This window comes from Alnus glutinosa, chromosome 3, assembly GCF_958979055.1.
Source record: "Alnus glutinosa chromosome 3, dhAlnGlut1.1, whole genome shotgun sequence".
NCBI classification, from domain to species: domain Eukaryota; kingdom Viridiplantae; phylum Streptophyta; class Magnoliopsida; order Fagales; family Betulaceae; genus Alnus; species Alnus glutinosa.
The window spans coordinates 5,188,308-5,207,384 of NC_084888.1; the positions used below are offsets into that span (position 1 = coordinate 5,188,308).

The window sequence follows — 19,077 nt, forward strand, 5'->3', positions numbered from 1 at the left end:
TGAACCAAAACAATTTAAAACAAAAGGAAAAAATGAAGAAGATGAAGAGAAAGAGAGAGATTCCCTCTTCTAGCCTTCTAGTTTTTTTTTTTTTTTTTTTTTTTTTTTTTTTTTTTTTTTTTTTTTGTGCGGTGCGGGGACCCGCGTTTTTTAAAAGTCTAAACCCGCAACCCGCCCCGCCTCGCATAAATTTCTCAAATTAGGATCCTAACCTGCAAAAAATCTCGAAAATCCAGTCCTCTGCGGGGCGGGGTGGGGCGGGTGCTGCGGGTTTTGCACACCCCTACGCCCAACCCATAATACTCGACCTGCTTAGCCCAACCTACAATATCTACCATGTTCAACCCGCCTCGCAAAACCTAAGACCCAGCAGATAATGTTCACTGTAGTCAAGCCACGGGTAGGATTTCTAAAACGCACAGGGTTGCGGTGTGCGGGTTCGGGTGTTGAAATGGCCAATACCCGACCTAGACTGACCCGTGCCCACCCCTAAGTATATGAAAGATGTAGGAGAATTATTTATCATTGATAAAAGGTAAAAAGCATGAGTATGAAGTTGTCATTTTTAAAATTAAAACTTAATGAGCTTTTTGATAAAGTAATAAACTACAAGATCAAAATTGTAATTAAACCTTTTTTTTAAAAAAAATTAGTGGCTTGTTTTAAAAAGCATATAAATAATAAGGGTCATATTTGAAAATTTATCAAAATAACTTGTTGCTTCAGAAGTGTTTTTTATCATCCAACAATTTCACGTTTCATTTCTTATCTGATTATTTTGTTATTGTTAACTCATTGCCTCTCTCCCGGGAGAGATAAAACGCCCTGTCGCCACGTGGAGAGATTAAAAGACGAAAGAGTCCTCCATTGCGCACCGTTTCGGCAACAACTACTGCTGTACACTGAATACATCAAAAGCTCATCTTCCTCTCCGACTCCGATCCTACCATTTCTGAGGTAACACAACGAATCCCAACTCTCATATTCCCACTCTACCAAACAGCATTACATATCCATGTCTACAATACGCATAACTGTGCACGCGTATCGATGGCTACGATCTGCTAATTAGGGTTTTGGTTTTGGTTGCAGGTGAAGACCAGAGAAAGTGAGAGAAAAGGCAATAGCAATCCATGGGGGGTGGAGCAGATCACGGACATGGGGAGGCGGCCCACGGGGACTTTCGGGCCAAGGTGTGGAGCATGACGGGCGGCCCAAACTGCAGGCCCAAGCACTGGCGCCGCAACACCGCCATCGCCATGGTCGGCGTCTTCCTCATCTGCATCCCCATCGCGATGAAGTCCGCCGAGCTCGAGGTTCGCTCCTCTCCGATCTCCTCTTTTTCTTTGTTTCATGTATTTATGTGTTTGATTTCTGTTTGGTTGCTGAGAAATTGTGGGGGAAGTGAAGGGAACTGAGCTTGTAGTTTTAGTTTCTGTTTGGCTGCTGAGAAATGTAGGAGATTCAGGAAAATTGGAATTATGGATCCTTGGTTAGTCACCATTTCGGAGCTGATTTTCAATGTCTTGCGCGTGAAATGCTGGTCAAACAGCTGAAATTTGTCATACAAACGAATGGATTTGGGAAGGCAATTACAAAGCTGTTTCTAAGAACTGTGGATTTAGATAACAACTATGTTGTGGGTTTAGAAAGTTTCTTGAGTAGTTGCCTTTTGTATACATCCTGTATGCTTAAGGTGTCTCCATTTTAGTAACGGCAAAATTTTATAATTATTGCTTTTGGAGGCTTAGATGGACAATTCTTCACCAGGTGACATGGAAGCCACGAGTTTCACCCCAAGGAAATGGCTGCAGAATTCGTTATGTGTATGCTCATAGATTTGCATTTGGAACTTATATAGGTTTGTTTGTTTGTTTTTTTTTTTGGCTATAAATTGGTGTCGCAATGTCATACTTCTTGAACTTAATTGTCAAAAGTTTTGGTATGTTGAGTGCTTTTAATTAACCATGTTAGTTGGACTGATTTTTTTGGGGTGCTTGGATATTTGTATCAAGCCTTACCTTAATTCTATTAGTTTTCTCTAGATTGTAAGCTTGAAACACAGCACCTTATTGATCATATCAACTAGGCTAATTCCATATACTCAAAGGGCAATTGTTGATCCGCCTAAACTGCAAGCTTCCTCCTTGCTGTGGTGGTCAGTTATGCTATTCTAAACTGCCACTTCATAGAAAATGTACCTTTTAGCTGATGCTACGGATGCATAGGGCTATGCATCCCTTCTCTACGACAGATTAGTAGGCATGTCTCACAGACACACCCACCCACCCACACACAGTTACACACACTTGCGTGCTCTCGCGCACACACACATCAACTGTTTGTCGGTCATATCCGCTTGTTGGTAATTTGGACGTTTCTCTTCAAAAAATTTGGTCCATTCGTAGTCCCGGTTTTTTTTTGGTTACCAATTGCTATTAGTCGGCCTCATCCATATTTTGGCATTCTTGTGAGGATTCAAGGAAAACACTGGCTACATCTGCGCTATCACTCCAAAATGACTAATCAATTTGGAGCTCGTTAAGCCAAGTCTCATATAGTAAAGAACCAATGTAGGACTTAACATTCATGATTGCCTTTATAAACCACTCACTCTATGTGAACTACTCATCTTCCCAATATGGGACTAAAGTATTACAATCTCACTCTCTTAAATCCTTGACGTCCTTATCAGGGCCACGTCATGCATTGCTCCAGTACCACATGGTGTTGCTAGGTTGCTCTGATACCATTTGTAATGATCCAGGGAAAGCGCTAGACACATCTGTGCTATCACTCCAAAAGACTAGTCAACTTGGAGCCCCCTAGAATCACATATAAAGCCCAATCTCACCTAGTAAAAAACCAATGTAGGATTTAACACTCATGAGTGTTGTTATAAACCACCCACTTTATGTGAGCTACACATCTACTCAATATGGAACTGGTGTGTTACAATTCTAGTGCTCCATCAATTTAGTTTTAGATTTGTGTAAACTAATTTGTATGATGTCTCATATCAATTGTGAATGCCGTTTCAAAATTTCTAATCTTGAGAATAAGATGTGGTTCCATCTTATATGGATTAGGTATTTTGTGCCTGAGCTGGGTTGTGCTTATGGTAGATGGTGGCATGGATTTTTTACAAAGGCATAATTTGCCTTCAACTAAGGTGTAACCGTCTTGCTCATGGGAGCTGAGAGACTGGAAATGCTTGAGTAAATTCTAATTAATTGACTCCCAAATTTGTCATTTGATTAAAGCTGGTCAGTCAGATTGAGATCAAGAAAAAAAAATGAAGTTGGTCGGTGGTATATTCTTACTTGATGTTAGGTTAGGTTTGTTGTTAGTTACCATCACCTTGTAAATGCAAAATGTTCACGTGCACTGCATTAAAAGTGCCGCAACGTGAGAAAATGACTAAATATTCCACCATCCATGTTCTTTTTATTCAACTCAACTCAACTAAGCCTTAATTGCTACCTTCAATTGCTTTGAGGGGGGGCGCTGTTTGAAGAAAATAATTGAGATTAGAACTCTTAGTCGCTATCAGGGGTGAAGGGAGAGGGACCTAAGGGGCCATGGAGCCCCCAAGAACCTGGACCTGGATTATGCTGCATTCCAGCATTTTTCTTATTCACTAACGATGAAACTTCAATGTAATACAATGTTTGCAAGAAGGCTTTAAATAGTAGTTGAATGCGTACACGAGTTATTTGAACAGAACTACATTCTTGTGAGTGATGATTAAGATGTGCATTGTACCATTCTTCAATATTGTGCGTTCAAAGTCCATTGACGTCTCTATTGTGAAAATCAAATTCCTGATAATTTAAGGCATGACAGTCCATTAATACCTTTGGCTTAGGCATAGCGGGAGGAATCAATAATCAAATTGCAGATCAACCTCATGTCCAACCCATCAACTGGTGAACTTTCAATCATAAACCCCGAACCTGCCCTGCCTTCAAGATTCAATTTCAGAACCAGAGGCCTATTGATAGCTTTATCACCAACCCATGACCCAGCTCTAATGCTGTTGCTGACATTCCAATCATCAAAATTGTAAGGGAGCATTGCTCCCAATCGGGCTACTTTAATTCTGCCCCTTTTATAATCTAGACACGCAAGATAAGAATTCATGACATTATATCTAGTGAGCCTATCCCCTATTTGTCTTAGAAACCTTCGTGTTACATTACGCTTGGTTGTTCTTTTCTTCCCTCCTTTGTAGTTTGAACAAAAATCTTGACTCGATATATTTTGTATATGCTAATTGATTTTAGTTTTAATTTTTGGACATGGAAAGTGTTACAAGAAAATATGCTTATGTAAGGACTTGAAAGTTTAGTCGTAAGTCAATCATACATAAGACATTTTTTTTAGATTTTATTTTAGAGGTATACATCCATCCTCTTTGTCAATAAAAAAAATCCTAACTTTGACCCTAGTGGTCTTTCAGGCACATAAAACATTTATTGCCTTTTAGGTAATTGGGTTTCAGATTACTTTTATTTGGTGGTTGGTGGTGTGCATACACTTTTTATGTCGTTCTATGTTTCTTGTATTTAGATATTTTTGGCATTTGTGACGTGGAAGCATCGTCTTTGCATCTAATTGAAAGGGGGTCTACGATAATGGTTAATTGCTGGTTACCCTGTACATTCTTTTCATATATCATTAGAATTTTCATTTTTTTTACTTATTTAAATTGGTTTCTGCACTTAGAACTCCTATATAACGTGTTTTCTGATGGCAGTTAGATGTATTTTTCCTTGAATACTTGGAAACAGCACTATATTATTTGATAACTAATTTTCGTATAAATTGATAGAGAACTAGCTCAACCATTTGAAATGTCTTCTTTTCCCCACTTTACATGTTTCCTTTTATCCTCTTATGATGACCATGATGAGTATAGCTAAGAGGACTTCATTTTCTGCAGCAACGACCACATAATCCTGTTCGCCCAATTCCTTCACAGCTCTGGTGCAAGAACTTTGGAAATAAAGACTACTAAATCCGTCCTGGACCATCATGTGAAGAAGTATTAATGGAGGTTGGGTATCGAATTTCTTGCTGTTTGCTAGCATTCCTTGTAGCTGTTGATTGCAGAGAATATGGGCAGTCTTCTAAGACTTGCTTTGGTAATGCTTTATAAGATAAGGATCTAGGACACAGTGTGGGTTACCATCTTATTATTTTATTTATGACAAAAATAAGATAGCTGTTTTGCTTGCTTTCATTAAGAAATATAAGATGGCCTTGCAAGTTCTGATGTTGAAAATGTTTTGATTCTTGTTTCAATCTTATTGATGTTTTGGCTCAAATTTTTTGAAGTCGAAAGGATGAGAGGATAGCGGTAGCTGGAAACAATAATAATTTGATGAGGACTGATTTGGTTAAAACTTGTTTGCCTTTCCATTGCCCATAGAAAGTGAAAAGGTTAAATCCAAGGTATGTATCGCAGTTGTATTTTTTGATGGCCTCACTATTTTATCAATCACCTTAGTTCCCTGCCCCACTCCCAATTAAAAGTAGGGGGAAAGAGAAAAAGAGCACTCAGACTATGTATTTTAGAGTAGTATGTAAAATGGCTAACGAAAAGCCTAAAAAACGTTTCCATCCGATTCTCTAGACTAGATGCATTTTGCATTTGAGCTATAGTGCTTCTCAAATGTGGAGAAGCAATATGTATCAATGCATAATTATTTTATGCTTTCCTCTTTCGCATTCTCTCTTTCTTTATTATTTCTTTCTCCCTCTCTCTCCCATTTTCTTTATGCTATATCATGAATAAAAAAAATAATAAGAAAAGAATATTTAAATGGTATAGAGAAATAATAGATAGTCGGATGAAGAATTCATTTGAAAAGCCATAAGTAGTGTTGGTTAGGTATTTTAAATAGAAATTTAGAGAATCCATTGTGGATGCTTGGATCAAAATAAAGAAAAAAGGAGAGAGTATAACCACCTTGGTTTGCGGCAGCAGCAAAATTAGCTCAAAGATTTTGTTCCTGAGAGTAGCTGGGGTAAGACTGCCTCCATTCCCATTGCACCCTAATGGAATCATATTCCACGTTTCCACTTGATTGAGTTTAGCATTTTGCAATGGACCTCCGCAGCCGCAGGCCAATTTTTACATGGCTCTCAAGCTCCCCCAGTTGCCCTGTGGCTTTTATTCTCCCTGTTTGTTATTTTTGTATTGTGATTTTGATTCGTATTTCTTGGCTGGACACAGGCATCTGGGGCAGTGATTGCCAAGTTCCATGCTCCTACCCTTGTAGGCGTGACATTTTAAAATATCTAGAAGATTACTTTATTCTATTAGTCTATGCTCTTGACTTAATTCGGAATAATATCAAATCAAATAATTCAATATCTTAGTTAAAAGAATGGTAGGAAATGGGAAAAAAGAATGGTTTGACCTCATAGGAAACCAACGGTCGGTCTAAAACATCCTCCACATAAAAGTTCCTTGTCGTCTTAATCCTGACTGTATAATCTAATCATTGATTATAAAATGAATAATTGAAGTTCACACGGTATACCTTTTGACAGTGGGGTTCACAAATCAACACGGTTATGACGAGATCATTCTCTTTTTGTTTGTAACTTTTGATCTCTAACTCTGGTTATGTCATCTTGTCTGCCGCATACGTTAATTTCGTATATTTTGAGCCAAAAAACACCTAACATGAGCCATCAATCGTTAGGCTAACTTCAGAGAAATTTTTTCCGTTTTAATAGAGAGATATATATATATATATATATATTTTTGACAATGTTCAGTGTGTTTTGCAATTGAAATATTAATTAAATGAAATTTACTATTTTTTTTTTATCCTTTGTCTCCATTATTTACTTTCTATTTCATTTAAATAGTTCATGTATTGATCATCACTTATTAAAAGGGAATAGCTTAAACTTTTGAAATAAATTGTGATTTAACAACTCTCTATATGAGTGTTGGTGGAATCGTTTAAAGATGGAAAGTTGAGCACATTGAAATGATGAACTTTTGCAACTTTTTCTTGTAAGAAATTCATACAAACCATCATTGATGGGTGACGGGTGATCTCCCCCCTTTGTATCATTTGCCTTGCATTTGAGAAATGAGTAATATTAAAAACTACACTTTTATCTCATAACCATCTCGTAATGCTAATGTGTCTGTTCTAATTAATCTTTGGATTTTTAATTTTTTAATGTTTATTTTTTAACAATGATTGACCAAACGGTTGGTTGAGACTAACACGCTAACATTGTGAGATAGTTGTAAGATAAAAATATAGTTTCTGACTAGCATTACTCTTGAGAAAATGCATTTAATTATTCAAAGAGTAACACTAAAAACTATGGTTTTTATTTCACAATGTTATCATGACGATTTTAACCCACCCTTAAATTGGTTATCGTTAAAAAATAAAAAATAAAAATTCAAAGATTCAATAGTATAAAATAATTATCAAATCATGAGATAAAAATGGTGCTAAAAATTGGTGTCCCATGAGAAGACAATGTTGTTCTTTTACTACAATTTCTCTTCCTATCTCCACAAGCAATCAAATGCTAAGACCAATAAATATAGTTTTTACACTAATCAAGATTGTCTCCAGTTGAATTAATAAAACTAATTTTAATTTTGGTCGGAAGTTAATCAATTGCTGCTTGGGGCTTGGGCCTTGTTCTAGCAAAAGGCCGAGAAGATATCCACGTGCCAAAATGTATTAGGTAGGGCAAACATCACCCTTTCTCAATGGTCCCCTAACTACACGAACCTGGACACCCCTCTAATAGGACCCACACTCCACGTGCCAACTCACAACTCGTAATTTTCACTATCCAAAAGGAGAAAAAAAAGAAATAAAAAAATATATACCCCTATCTGCCCGTTCCTTCTCCGGGCAGTCCTACGCCCCCCCATCCACCATCCACCATCGAACTTTCGTACATTCCATCGCCGCCCGAAAATCTCGGGCAGCTATAATGCACTCCCTAGTCCCTACTTACCATATTCAACAGCTTCAGCTGCCGGTTTCTTCGTAGACATAGGGCGTAGACGCAAAAACTCGTAAAGAAGAGTTTTTTTTTTTTTTTTATTATTTTTGTAAGGAAAAGGTAAAAGAAGAAAAAGATCGTGGCCTTATAAATACAGCAAGCTCTCAGTCTGTCATTACTAGGACCTAGAGTAAATTTTCCCGAGAAAATTTGCCTAGAAAGACCGGGAAACCAGGAGCGTAGGTAGGCTAAAGCCCGTGCTCCTGACTTTCTTTGAATTTTTAAGAGGCAGATTTTGGTTGATTTTGCTAAGGCGTAGAATGTGGAAGCTTGCGCGATTCGCCGCGGCAAATCTGAGCCGATCGAGGCGGTTATCGACGGCGATTCCTGGTCCGTGTATTGTTCACAAGCGTGGTGCTGATATTCTCCACGATCCCTGGTTTAACAAGGTCAAAGCTTTCTGCCTTTTTAATTATTTGTTAATCAACGTGTTTTTTTTTTCGCTTAGTGTTAGTGCTCGTAGGTTCGCGGTTTTTGTGATTAATTCTAGCGTGATTACGGGGAATTTGTTTACTTGAAGTTGTTGTGCTTTTGTAGTGTTTTTCTTGCCTTTGAAAGTGAAAGTCATGTCTTTTTAGCTTTTCGAAGCGAGAGAAGTCTTTCAAAGTGCTATTTAAGCCGTACTTTTGAAAAAAGTTGATTTACTCGGAATTGTGTGGATTTTCTTTTTGGTGTGTTTTTAGCAACTTGAGAAGTGTCGGTGATACTCACGTTGAAGGATAAATGTCAATAAGTTGCAGATTCGGTTTATTTTGGTTATATAGTTAAAAACTGAAGGGTCAGAATTCCCGTGAAGATCATAGAAGATGCAGAACTTGTAGTTGAATTGTTTTCTATTTAAGGACTTGTAGTAGAATTTTTTTTTTTTTTTTTCTTTGTATAGATTTTGAGCGCAGATTCTAGAAGATGTGAAAAGTTTTGTAGAATTTTCTTTATGGTATTAGAAGCGATAATAGCAGTTGATGTGAAAATTTGCTGATAAATTGCATAAAGTGGCATTAGTTAATACAGAGAAATAAAAAATTCAAGTTTAATAAAAAGTTTCCACGTCTTTAACCATCACTAGGATTGCTTTGGCTGGAGGAGTAAATTGAAAGGCTTCATAAGTTTGACTCTTGGGTTTGATGATTGATGATAATTTTAATGTTTCAAGAGTCAGTTTTTGGATTGTTTTGGAAGAATGCATGAGAGCTGCTTGAGTGATAATGTTTATTGAGAAGGAAAAGGTGCTATAGGTTTGTTTCCTTGGTGACTGTAATATACTCAGAAGTTTTAGTTCCGTGTTAGCAGATTTTTGCATAATTTTTTTCATTAGCTTGTGCAAATGGAGTATACTCCCTTCCCCCCTTGGGGCCAATTACTTAACAAAAAAAAAAAAAACAAAAAAAAGAAAGAGGCGTAAACTATGCTAATATTTTTAAGTATATTGTTAGCACTGTTATTATTCATGCATCTTGAAATTAAACAATAAATGGTCATTGTATGTTAATAAAATGTATTTGAATCTGTTGTTGATGAGGAGTGAGCTTGATGGAATTATGCAAACGTACTTAATGATTTTTCAAGAGCAGGATACTGGATTCCCGTTGACTGAAAGGGATCGTCTAGGGCTTCGTGGCCTTCTCCCACCTCGCGTGATATCATTTGAGCATCAATATGATCGTTTCAGTAAGTTTGAGTTCTATCTGTTCACTTAACTGTAACTGTAAACAATTCTATAAGTACTTGTTTTTGTCGGCCTTTCTGATAGATTTCTGTTCTTTAACCTGTTAGTGGAGTCATATCGGTCGTTAGAGAAAAATACGCAGGGCCAACCAGATAGTGTTGTTTCCTTAGCAAAATGGCGGATCTTAAATAGACTGCATGACAGGAATGAGACATTATATTACCGAGTAAGTATGTTTACAGGTTTCCAGTGTCTAGAAGTTAAAGCATTTATTAATTCTACTACAGTTTAATATGCTTAATTGCTTTTATCTTCAGGTCCTTATTGATAACATCAAAAATTTCGCTCCAGTAATATACACTCCTACAGTTGGATTAGTGTGTCAGAATTATTCAGGGTTATTTAGACGCCCACGTGGAATGTATTTCAGTGCAAAGGATAAAGGAGAGATGATGTCCATGATCTATAATTGGCCAGCTCAACAGGTATTATGTAAATCTTGCTAGATAACACAACCCAGTCACTCTCTCCCATATTGGAATTTATAATCATCGTTTTCGTACTGTATTCTTAGTTTGAATCATCTTTTTGATGGTTAGTGGTAGAAACTGTAGAAACTTATAACCTAAATCTGTGCATTGATATTTCAATACTCAAATATTGTGTTTCTAAAAAACTAGTGGTAGTTTCTCTTGGTATAATGGCTAGGGTGCTATATCTAACCGGGTGGCTATCCTGATCAATGGTTATATGAATTCCATTTGATCCTGGAAACAGCACATACATTTCTTACAAAATACCACATTCATTTTTGTGCTTATCCAGGAAAAAAAAAACGTCATTGTTGTTTCTCTTGCTAAAAACATTTGTACTAGTGTTTTCTCTTTCTGGACTAAATACTTCAATTAAACTTAAACAGTGCTGATCTTTTTTTTTTTTGGTCATGACTTGGAAGCATCTTTATTGTCAAAGTATTTAGAATGATTGCATTCAACCTTTTGCAGCTTATAGTTAGATTTATTTTATTTTATCATTCAATAAGTAAAAATGATATTTAGAAGCATCAATGGGGGTGCAACCTAAGTACATAAGGATTACACAAAGTTGCACCATGAAAGACCAGGAAAATGAAAATGGATGAAAATAGCCCTTCAAATTCAATAATGAAATTCAGAGCATCGATAAATTCAAAAAATGATCCCAAAGATCCAAAGAAGGATTAATTAAATTAATCAGTTAAGGGCTTGAGTAAAACCTTTTTTATCTCAGCTTATGGTTAGATTTCTCAATGTGCTTGTCATATTCATATTTCCTTCTATGTTGCAGGTGGACATGATAGTCCTGACAGATGGCAGTCGAATCCTTGGCTTAGGTGACCTTGGAGTTCAGGGGATCGGAATCCCTATTGGAAAGCTTGATATGTATGTTGCTGCTGCTGGTATCAACCCACAGAGAGTATGCTCTCTCTCTCTCTCTCTCTCTGCTTGTGCACATGTGCAAGTAGGCATGTCTATGCATGTTTGTGGGAATTCCCTTATAATCATGTGCACGTTTGTGTGCATACCTTTTATATTCATGCATGCACTCACATTAATCGCATGACTGGGACAAGGAGTATTATCATCCTGGATATGGAATAAGCTTGGCAATTTTGTAATTGATGCATGAGGATGTTTATGCGTGCTTGCTTGTTAGTTATCTATAAGGATATATTTTTTGGAGCTATCTCTAAGCATATTCATGTTCAGTTTATCTATCATGTTTATTATGAATGATCTGAAGTATAATCAGTTTTGGAGATCACCTTTTATTTCTCTAAGATCTTCTTCTGTTTTCATATTTTTTTATTCTTATTACATGTTTACTCCATGTAAATTTGGTAATTCTGCTATCACTTATATCATTCAACCTATGTTCATCTCTGACAGATACTCCCGGTTATGCTTGATGTCGGTACTAATAACCAAAAGCTACTTGAAGATCCTCTTTGTAAGTAACAACATATAGATGAGCTTTTTTTTTTTTTTTCTCCTTGCCTCATTAACTTTTATGACTGGACTACTGAGAATTAAGTTTTCAAAAAAGCAGTTGAATATGATTAGTTCTTAGATCATTTTGTGTTGTGCTATAGATCAATTTCATCTTGACATCTTTTCATCTTCTATGTAAAATGGTTGTGAACCAATTCATTCTAGTAAATATCATGTGGACATCATTTCACATGATTTTAGTTTGACAGATTTAGGAATTAGACAACCTAGGTTGGAAGGAGAAGAGTATCTTTCAATTGTTGATGAATTCATGGAAGCTGTTTTCACACGTTGGCCCAAGGCTATTGTGCAGGTTTCATTTCTTTTAGAAATATAACTTTTAATAAATGTTTATTTTCTACCAGTTTTTGACTTGATGGTTGACCTAATTTGATCAGTTTGAAGATTTTCAAATGAAGTGGGCTTTTGAAACACTGCAGCGATATCGTAAAAGGTTTTGCATGTTCAATGATGACATACAGGTGAGTACTTGTTGTGGTGTCCTGTTATTTATATGGGCTTAAAGGAGCATGTAATGTAATGCAGAGTGCATTGGGAATATTATGGGTGCCTCTTCTATTAAAACTTTTGTGCTGACTTTATGTCCTATAGGGGACTGCCGGTGTTGCACTTGCAGGACTGTTGGGAACGGTGAGAGCCCAAGGTCGACCATTGGCTGACTTTGTGAACCAAAAGATAGTTGTGGTGGGAGCTGGGAGGTAGTACTTGCAAAACTAACTTTTATCTTGCCTCATAATCCTTTTTTTTTTTTTGACAACTAGCCTCTTTTTCCCCCTCTCCTGGCTTTCAGTGCAGGGCTTGGTGTTCTGAACATGGCTATACAGGCTGTTTCAAGAATGTCAGGAAACGGTGAAACAAGGGCAAAAAAGCAGTTTTTCCTACTAGATAAAGATGTATAGTTCTACACTTCTCACATGCTCCAGGCATCTTGCTTAAAACATTACATAGCCATAACTATGCTGTTTAAAATATGCTAGGTGGTGCATGTTCTAAATTATTTTAAATACATATTTGTGTAAAACTAATAGTAACCTTATAGTCTTGTTGATTATCAATTTTATTTATGGATTTTCTTTCTTCTTGAAGTAATCATAAATCATATGTTCCCCCACCCTGAAAAAACGGAAATAAAAACAAAGTCATGGCTATGAATGATGGTCATCAATTTCTTCACCTAAATATGTCATGAGATCGTCTATTGGAATTTCTTGTGTTTGAGAAAGAAAATGTCTGAATGCAGGGCCTCATCACAAAAGAGAGGAAGGGACTTGATCCGGCTGCAGCGCCATTTGCTAAAGACCCAAGAGAGATTGAAGGACTTAGGGAGGGAGCTAGTCTAGTTGAAGTGGTATATCTCACAGGCTAGGCTTCCATATGTAATAGTACTGATTATGTATGATATTTTGTTGAAAGATCTTGATACAAGAGAGTTGAACCCCACTTCGCATAGTATATGCATGTTTTCTTCTAAAGTCATACATACTCTTTCAAAATTATAACAACGGTAATTTCTGAGAGCTTTATGTTTTTTTTTTTTTTTTTTTTTTTTTTTTTTTTTTTTTTTTTTTTAAGGTTAAAAAGGTCAAGCCCCATGTGCTTCTTGGTTTGTCTGGAGTTGGTGGTATCTTCAATGAGGAGGTATAAACCTACTTCTTCTTCTTCTTCTTTTTTTTTCATCATTTCCTATCATATCTTACAACTTAGAGACTAAATTGAAATAATGAAGTTGATAAGTTCAGTTGGAAGTGCGTGTTGTTCTTACAACTTGTGTTTTGTTCCATTTTACATATTTTTAATAAACAATACAAGATGGTGTGTGGAGTGCTTGTACCCAGCATTTATTCTTGGTAGTTTAACTATGTATTTTGAGGGTATGAGTACCAGTTGGTTCATTTCTCAATTGCAAGAATGATTTATGTGTCTATTAAATTTTCTTTACAAGAGACTACTTTTAAATTACTAGTTATCCAAAAAGTTTAAGTTTATACGAAAGAATGAATTTATTATTTAATTAATATTCTAACACTTCACCTAACTTGTAACTCAAATTCTCTCCCTAAAAAAGTTTGATTCAACATGTGGAATATTTAATTTAAATGAGAAGTATAATATCAAGTTAGGGTTTGAACTTAGGATCTCAGCTTTGTTACCATATTAAATCTTCAGTTATGCTTAAGACTACAGTCGGTAGGAGATAATGAATTAAATTTAATTATTTAATAAATATTGTAAGAGTCTTTTCCCCTCCCCCCCCCCCCCCCCCCCCAAAAAAAAAAAAAAAAAGATTCTGTTATTCCCAGTATATTTTACTTATGCATTGTGCTTTGGTACTTCAATCTATTTGTTATTACTCCAACAAGTTGTTACATTTGGTTCCATGAAATTGACATTTGCAACATTCATGGCTTTCATTTGTTTGTTCTCTGGAAAATGTTTTTCATTTTTTATTTAGGTGATTGCTTTGGTTTTACTGTGATTGGGTTTCTTATTGGTACTGGTTAAAATCTAAATTAGGTGCTTAAGGCAATGCGAGAATCTGATTCAAGTAAACCTTCCATTTTTGCTATGTCAAATCCCACCATGAATGGTTTGTTCTTACAACTTTCATCAGGCTTTCACATTTTCTTTATGGCAACTGAGTTTCACTTATACGTTCTCTTTTGCCTATTCCACGACAGCTGAATGCACTGCTGCTGATGCTTTTAGGCATGCCGGAGAAAACATAGTCTTTGCAAGTGGAAGCCCTTTTGAAAATGTTGATCTTGGTATTTCCCATTCTTATTGATGTTTATCTTGTATTGAGGTGTTTTGGCACCATATAGGTGAAGCATTGGCTTCCAGCTATTAATTGTTGGAGTCATTGCAACTAAAGTATGGTGTATAATTCTGGTATTTTTTTTTTGATTTGTGTGATTGTTTTGACCTTCCAAAGTTTCACAAACTTATCCACAGGGAATGGAAAAGTTGGCCATGTAAATCAAGCGAATAACATGTACCTGTTTCCCGGGTTAGAGTTCTTTCCTTGGTCAACTTTTTTTTTTACGAACTATGCTTATATCTTCAATTGATCTAAAACTGTTGGCTGTAATTCAGGATTGGTTTGGGAACACTTCTCTCAGGTGCTCACTTTATAACAGATGGAATGTTGCAAGCAGCCGCTGAGTGGTATGAAATCACTTTTACTCAAACCTAAGGTTTTGTTATTTTCACACTGGAGAACCATAGTTTACACTGAAGGCTTATCGAAAAATATTATTCGACTTCTGTAGCCTCCAAGTACTATGATAGATCTCAGTTGGTAGTCCTGATTGTGGAAAAATAAGCCAGGATGGGTTGAACTTTGAGTAGAGTTCTTGGTATTTTAATATTTGGTTGGGTCTTTGTTCTTCACCACGGTGATCTATGCATTTGTTGGTACTTCCATTAGAAAATCTTTTACGCATTAGTTAGGCAATCCTTACAAGTTGTGTGTATTGTTATCTTCTTTTTTCTTACTCTTCAGCGTGAAAAGAGGCCTTTTTTAACTTATAAAAAAAAAAAGGGATAAATACCCCATTGGTACCTGAGTTTTACGTGTTTTTAAATTTAGTACCTCAGTTTTGTTTAGTATCATAGGTGGTACCTGAATTAAGGGTAAAAACTCATTTGGTACCTCTGTTAGATTTTCCGTCCAAATTTTAACGCCTCGCCACGTGTCAACCGCTGAGGTTGACACGTGGCACTACATAAAAAAAAAATTAAAAATTAAAAATTAAAATATTTAGAAAATGATTAAAGCTCCGAAGCGGGTTGCGTTCTTTGTATGGACAGCAGCTTTAGGGAAGATTTTAACTCATGACAACTTACGAAGGCGTGGAATTGTGGTGGTCGAGTGGTGTGTTATGTGTAAAAAGCATGGAGAATCCGTTGATCACCTTCTTCTCCATTGTGACGTGGCTCGAGTTGTTTGGAGTTTTTTTTATGGTTTGTTTGGGGTGGAGTGGGTTATGCCTAGGAGCGTATTGGACTTATTGAGTGCTTGGGGTACTTTGCTGGGTCGTGGTCCTGCTCACCGTGTTTGGAAGCAGGTTCCTCTTTGTGTTTTGTGGGGCTTGTGGCGGGAGAGAAATTCTAGGCTTTTTGAGGATGTGGAGGTTCAAGCTGGGGCTCTTTGTAGAATTATGCTTAATATGTTGTTTTTTTGGGTGTCGGCGAATGGCATGGGTAGTATGTCGTACGCTGATTTTTTACTTTCTTGTTCGTTTCGGTCCTCTAATTAGGGGCTCCTTTGTATACTCCCTGTGTACTAGGGTTGCGCCCCTCTGCGCTCTTTATTGAATTCTTACTTATCAAAAAAAAAATAAAATTTTTAAAAAAAAATTAAAAAAAGAAAAAAGAAGAGGGGTGGCTGAGCCACCCCCTTGGCCGGTCTGTCCGGTCTGGGGTGGCCGAACCACCCCATAGGGGGTGGTTCGGCCACCCCACAGTTGAAAAAAAAAAAAAAAAAATTTTTTTTGAAGGGTTTTGGCCCTAGGGGGTGGCCGATGGGGTGGTTCGGCCACCCCACAGTTGAAAAAAAAAAAAAAAAAAAATTTTTTTGAAGGGTTTTGGCCCTAGGGGGTGGCCGAACCACCCCCTAGGGCCACGGGGGTGGTTCGGCCACCCCCAGACCGGCCCCCCAAGGGCCAACCCTCAATTTTTTTTGAAGGGTTTTGGCCCTAGGGGGTGGTTCGTTTTTTTTTTTTTTCAACTGTGGGGTGGCTGAACCACCCCCTATGGGGTGGTTCGGCCACCCCAGACCGGTCAGACCGGCCAAGGGGGTGGCTGGGTCACCTCCTTGGCCAAAATGGGGGTGGCCGGCCACCCCCATGGTGGCCAAGGGGGGTGGCTCAGCCACCCCTCTTCTTTTTTCTTTTTTTAATTTTCTTTTTTAAAATTTTATTATTTTTAATCATTTTTTAAAGATTTTAATTTTTAATTTTTAATTTTTAATTTTTTTTTATGTAGTGCCACGTGTCAACCTCAGCGGTTGACACGTGGCGAGGCGTTAAAATTTGGACGGAAAATCTAACAGAGGTACCAAATGGGTTTTTACCCTTAATTCAGGTACCACCTATGATACTAAACAAAACTGAGGTACTAAATTTAAAAACACGTAAAACTCAGGTACCAATGGGGTATTTATCCCAAAAAAAAATTGTTATCTTCTTTTTGTATTATATTTTGTGTTTGCCTAATGGTTGTTCACAATGGGGTTGCATGTACCCAAAATGGTCAAAGAGATTGTTGGATGAATAAATTAACAAACTGTCTTTATCTATTTTTATAGTTTTCTTTTTTTGGTCCTGAAGAAAAATATTTTCAGAGCTTGAAGAAGACTTCTTGTAAATGCCGATTTAGCTGTATTTTGAGTTTTGTTAGCTATATGAAATTAGTCTAGATATGGATATATCTCTCATCAATCATGGAATTCAATGTATAAGATATAGGGCTCTTTTGTTAAAACTTTTTAGAGAGTGCTTCTTATTTTTTAGTTGTGATGTGACATAAAAGTCAAAAGTAGTTTGTGAGTGTTTTGTGTTTTAAGTTGTTTGTTAATGCCTTTTCTTTTTGACTAAAAATCAAAAAGCTGTCCTGACAAAGTGTTACCAAACGACCCATATATTGTTTGTACTTGCCATATTTGGCTTTATGTCTGTGTATGAAGCTTTGTTATAGTTTGCTATAAATTGCTAACATGGTGTTATATGTACAGCCTCGCTACTTACATGACTGAAGAAGATATTCAAAATGGCATCTTGTATCCGTCTATCAATAGGTATTATCCTTGGCTCTTTCTGCTGTCAAATGTGTATACAGCCTTCTGATATGCTTTTAACAACCAAAAGGAAAGTCAATGTTCATGTTTTTTTTAGTAGATTTATCTAGTATGTTAGTATTATTTTTAACTGCATTTATCTAGTTTTTGGTGTATGCGCATCCATAACAGCCACAGTCTGAGCACCAATATCATTATCAAGATTAGTTATAGAAAAACTCAACCCCCACCTTAATGGAGACAATAGGGTACAGCCTATGGCATACAGTTCTTGTAGTAATGTGATATTATCTAATAATATTTAGTTATAAAGATGTTTTCTGGTGTTTTGTCATAGATGGGAAACATATGTAACTCATGAATTGATGTTATGGGCTTGTCTATTGCTTTTTGCATCATGCAGCATTCGAGAAATTACGGCCGAGGTTGGAGCCGCTGTTATACAAGCAGCAGTTGCAGAAGGGCTGGCTGAAGGTCACGGTGATGTTGGGCCTAGAGAGCTCAAAAATATGTCCAAAGTATGAGTGTTTTCAACTTACCATTTTACTGGAAACTACACTATTTTTGATAAATGAATGATAAACACCAACCAAAAAAACTTAAAAATTGAACGTCAGTATAAAATTACCCTAATAATCTTTGAATCTAACCTGAAGAGTGCATATAGAATTTAATTCGACAGTGAAATATACTTATAAAAAAAAAAGAAAATCAACAGTAAAATATAAATATAAGGCAAATGCCCTATATACGTGAATAGCTTGTATGCATAAAAATTGCAGTTCTGAAATCAATAAAATGTGGAGGGTACTTTTTCAAGGGTGGTGATGTCATTATTAGCCATACAGATTGCAAGTACAAGTAAAGCTTGTACAGCACTTGTATAAGTTATACAAATTCTGATATTCTTAAATCTATTTATTTATTTTGGTACAGGAGGAGACGGTGGAATATGTCACAAGCAATATGTGGTACCCTATTTACAGTCCTCTTGTTCATGAGAAATAGGGCTCCCGTGTCTTTATGTGATTCTTAGAGGCTGTTTTCCTGTGGCTTACATCTCAAAGATGTGCAGTTAAACATCATATTCTTGGGGTCTTTCCTGAATTCATAATTTAGGAAGTTTAGAGAAGAAGGGCAAAGGATGTAAACAGGAACGAAGCCCCCTACCAATTCTGATAAAACCCCATTAGCTTGATTCCTGCATTGTTGAAGTGACAAACTTAAATGTGTATAATTGTTTTGTTTTGTTATGTTATTACAAAATACTACTCTTCTGCCTTGTCAAGCCCACGGGTGAACTTTTCACATGGTCTGGTGGGTTTGGGTTGGTCGAAGGATTTGAAATCCTTTTTTGCCAATCAAGCTAACCATGTCGGGCTAGGAATAAGTTCATCTCAATTTCAAATGGATATTATTTATTTTATGGTTAAAATTTAAAGTTGATATATATGACGGTGTACATAATTTTATATTATTTAAATTTTTAAAATACTGGTCAA

At 36.5% G+C, this 19,077-nt stretch overlaps 2 protein-coding genes and 1 non-coding gene across 3 annotated transcripts; all 3 read left to right on the top strand.

Moving 5' to 3' along the window:
* Positions 1-807: 807 nt before the first annotated feature.
* On the top strand, positions 808-5,287 carry LOC133864103 (uncharacterized). The gene is made up of 3 exons (XM_062300319.1): positions 808-957; positions 1,093-1,316; positions 4,946-5,287. Exons 2-3 carry the CDS (start codon positions 1,134-1,136, stop codon positions 5,018-5,020), a joined length of 258 nt encoding a protein of 85 aa, XP_062156303.1. The 5' UTR covers positions 808-957; positions 1,093-1,133; the 3' UTR covers positions 5,021-5,287.
* A 2,821-nt stretch (positions 5,288-8,108) lies between these two features.
* Positions 8,109-19,023, top strand: LOC133863621 (NAD-dependent malic enzyme 59 kDa isoform, mitochondrial). The gene is made up of 19 exons (XM_062299651.1): positions 8,109-8,450; positions 9,633-9,729; positions 9,835-9,953; positions 10,045-10,212; positions 11,054-11,182; positions 11,656-11,716; positions 11,967-12,070; positions 12,156-12,239; positions 12,370-12,476; positions 12,569-12,671; positions 13,019-13,126; positions 13,351-13,416; positions 14,293-14,365; positions 14,457-14,543; positions 14,731-14,785; positions 14,872-14,943; positions 17,513-17,575; positions 17,979-18,093; positions 18,512-19,023. The coding sequence occupies exons 1-19, from the start codon at positions 8,322-8,324 to the stop codon at positions 18,581-18,583; spliced, it is 1,812 nt and encodes a 603-aa protein (XP_062155635.1). The 5' UTR covers positions 8,109-8,321; the 3' UTR covers positions 18,584-19,023.
* LOC133865129 (small nucleolar RNA snoR80) lies at positions 10,389-10,515 on the top strand. Its single transcript, XR_009899654.1, has one exon. It is a non-coding gene; the product is annotated as a small nucleolar RNA snoR80 (small nucleolar RNA).
* Positions 19,024-19,077: the final 54 nt, after the last annotated feature.

Coding starts and splice junctions, on each gene's coding strand:
- LOC133864103 (XM_062300319.1), top strand. CDS start 1,134: ATGGGGGGTGGAGCAGATCACGGACATGGGGAGGCGGCCCACGGGGAC. Junction 1,317..4,945: donor TGAAGTCCGCCGAGCTCGAG/GTTCGCTCCTCT, acceptor CATTTTCTGCAG/CAACGACCACATAATCCTGT.
- LOC133863621 (XM_062299651.1), top strand. CDS start 8,322: ATGTGGAAGCTTGCGCGATTCGCCGCGGCAAATCTGAGCCGATCGAGG. Junction 9,954..10,044: donor ATGAGACATTATATTACCGA/GTAAGTATGTTT, acceptor TTTTATCTTCAG/GTCCTTATTGATAACATCAA. Junction 11,717..11,966: donor GCTACTTGAAGATCCTCTTT/GTAAGTAACAAC, acceptor TTAGTTTGACAG/ATTTAGGAATTAGACAACCT.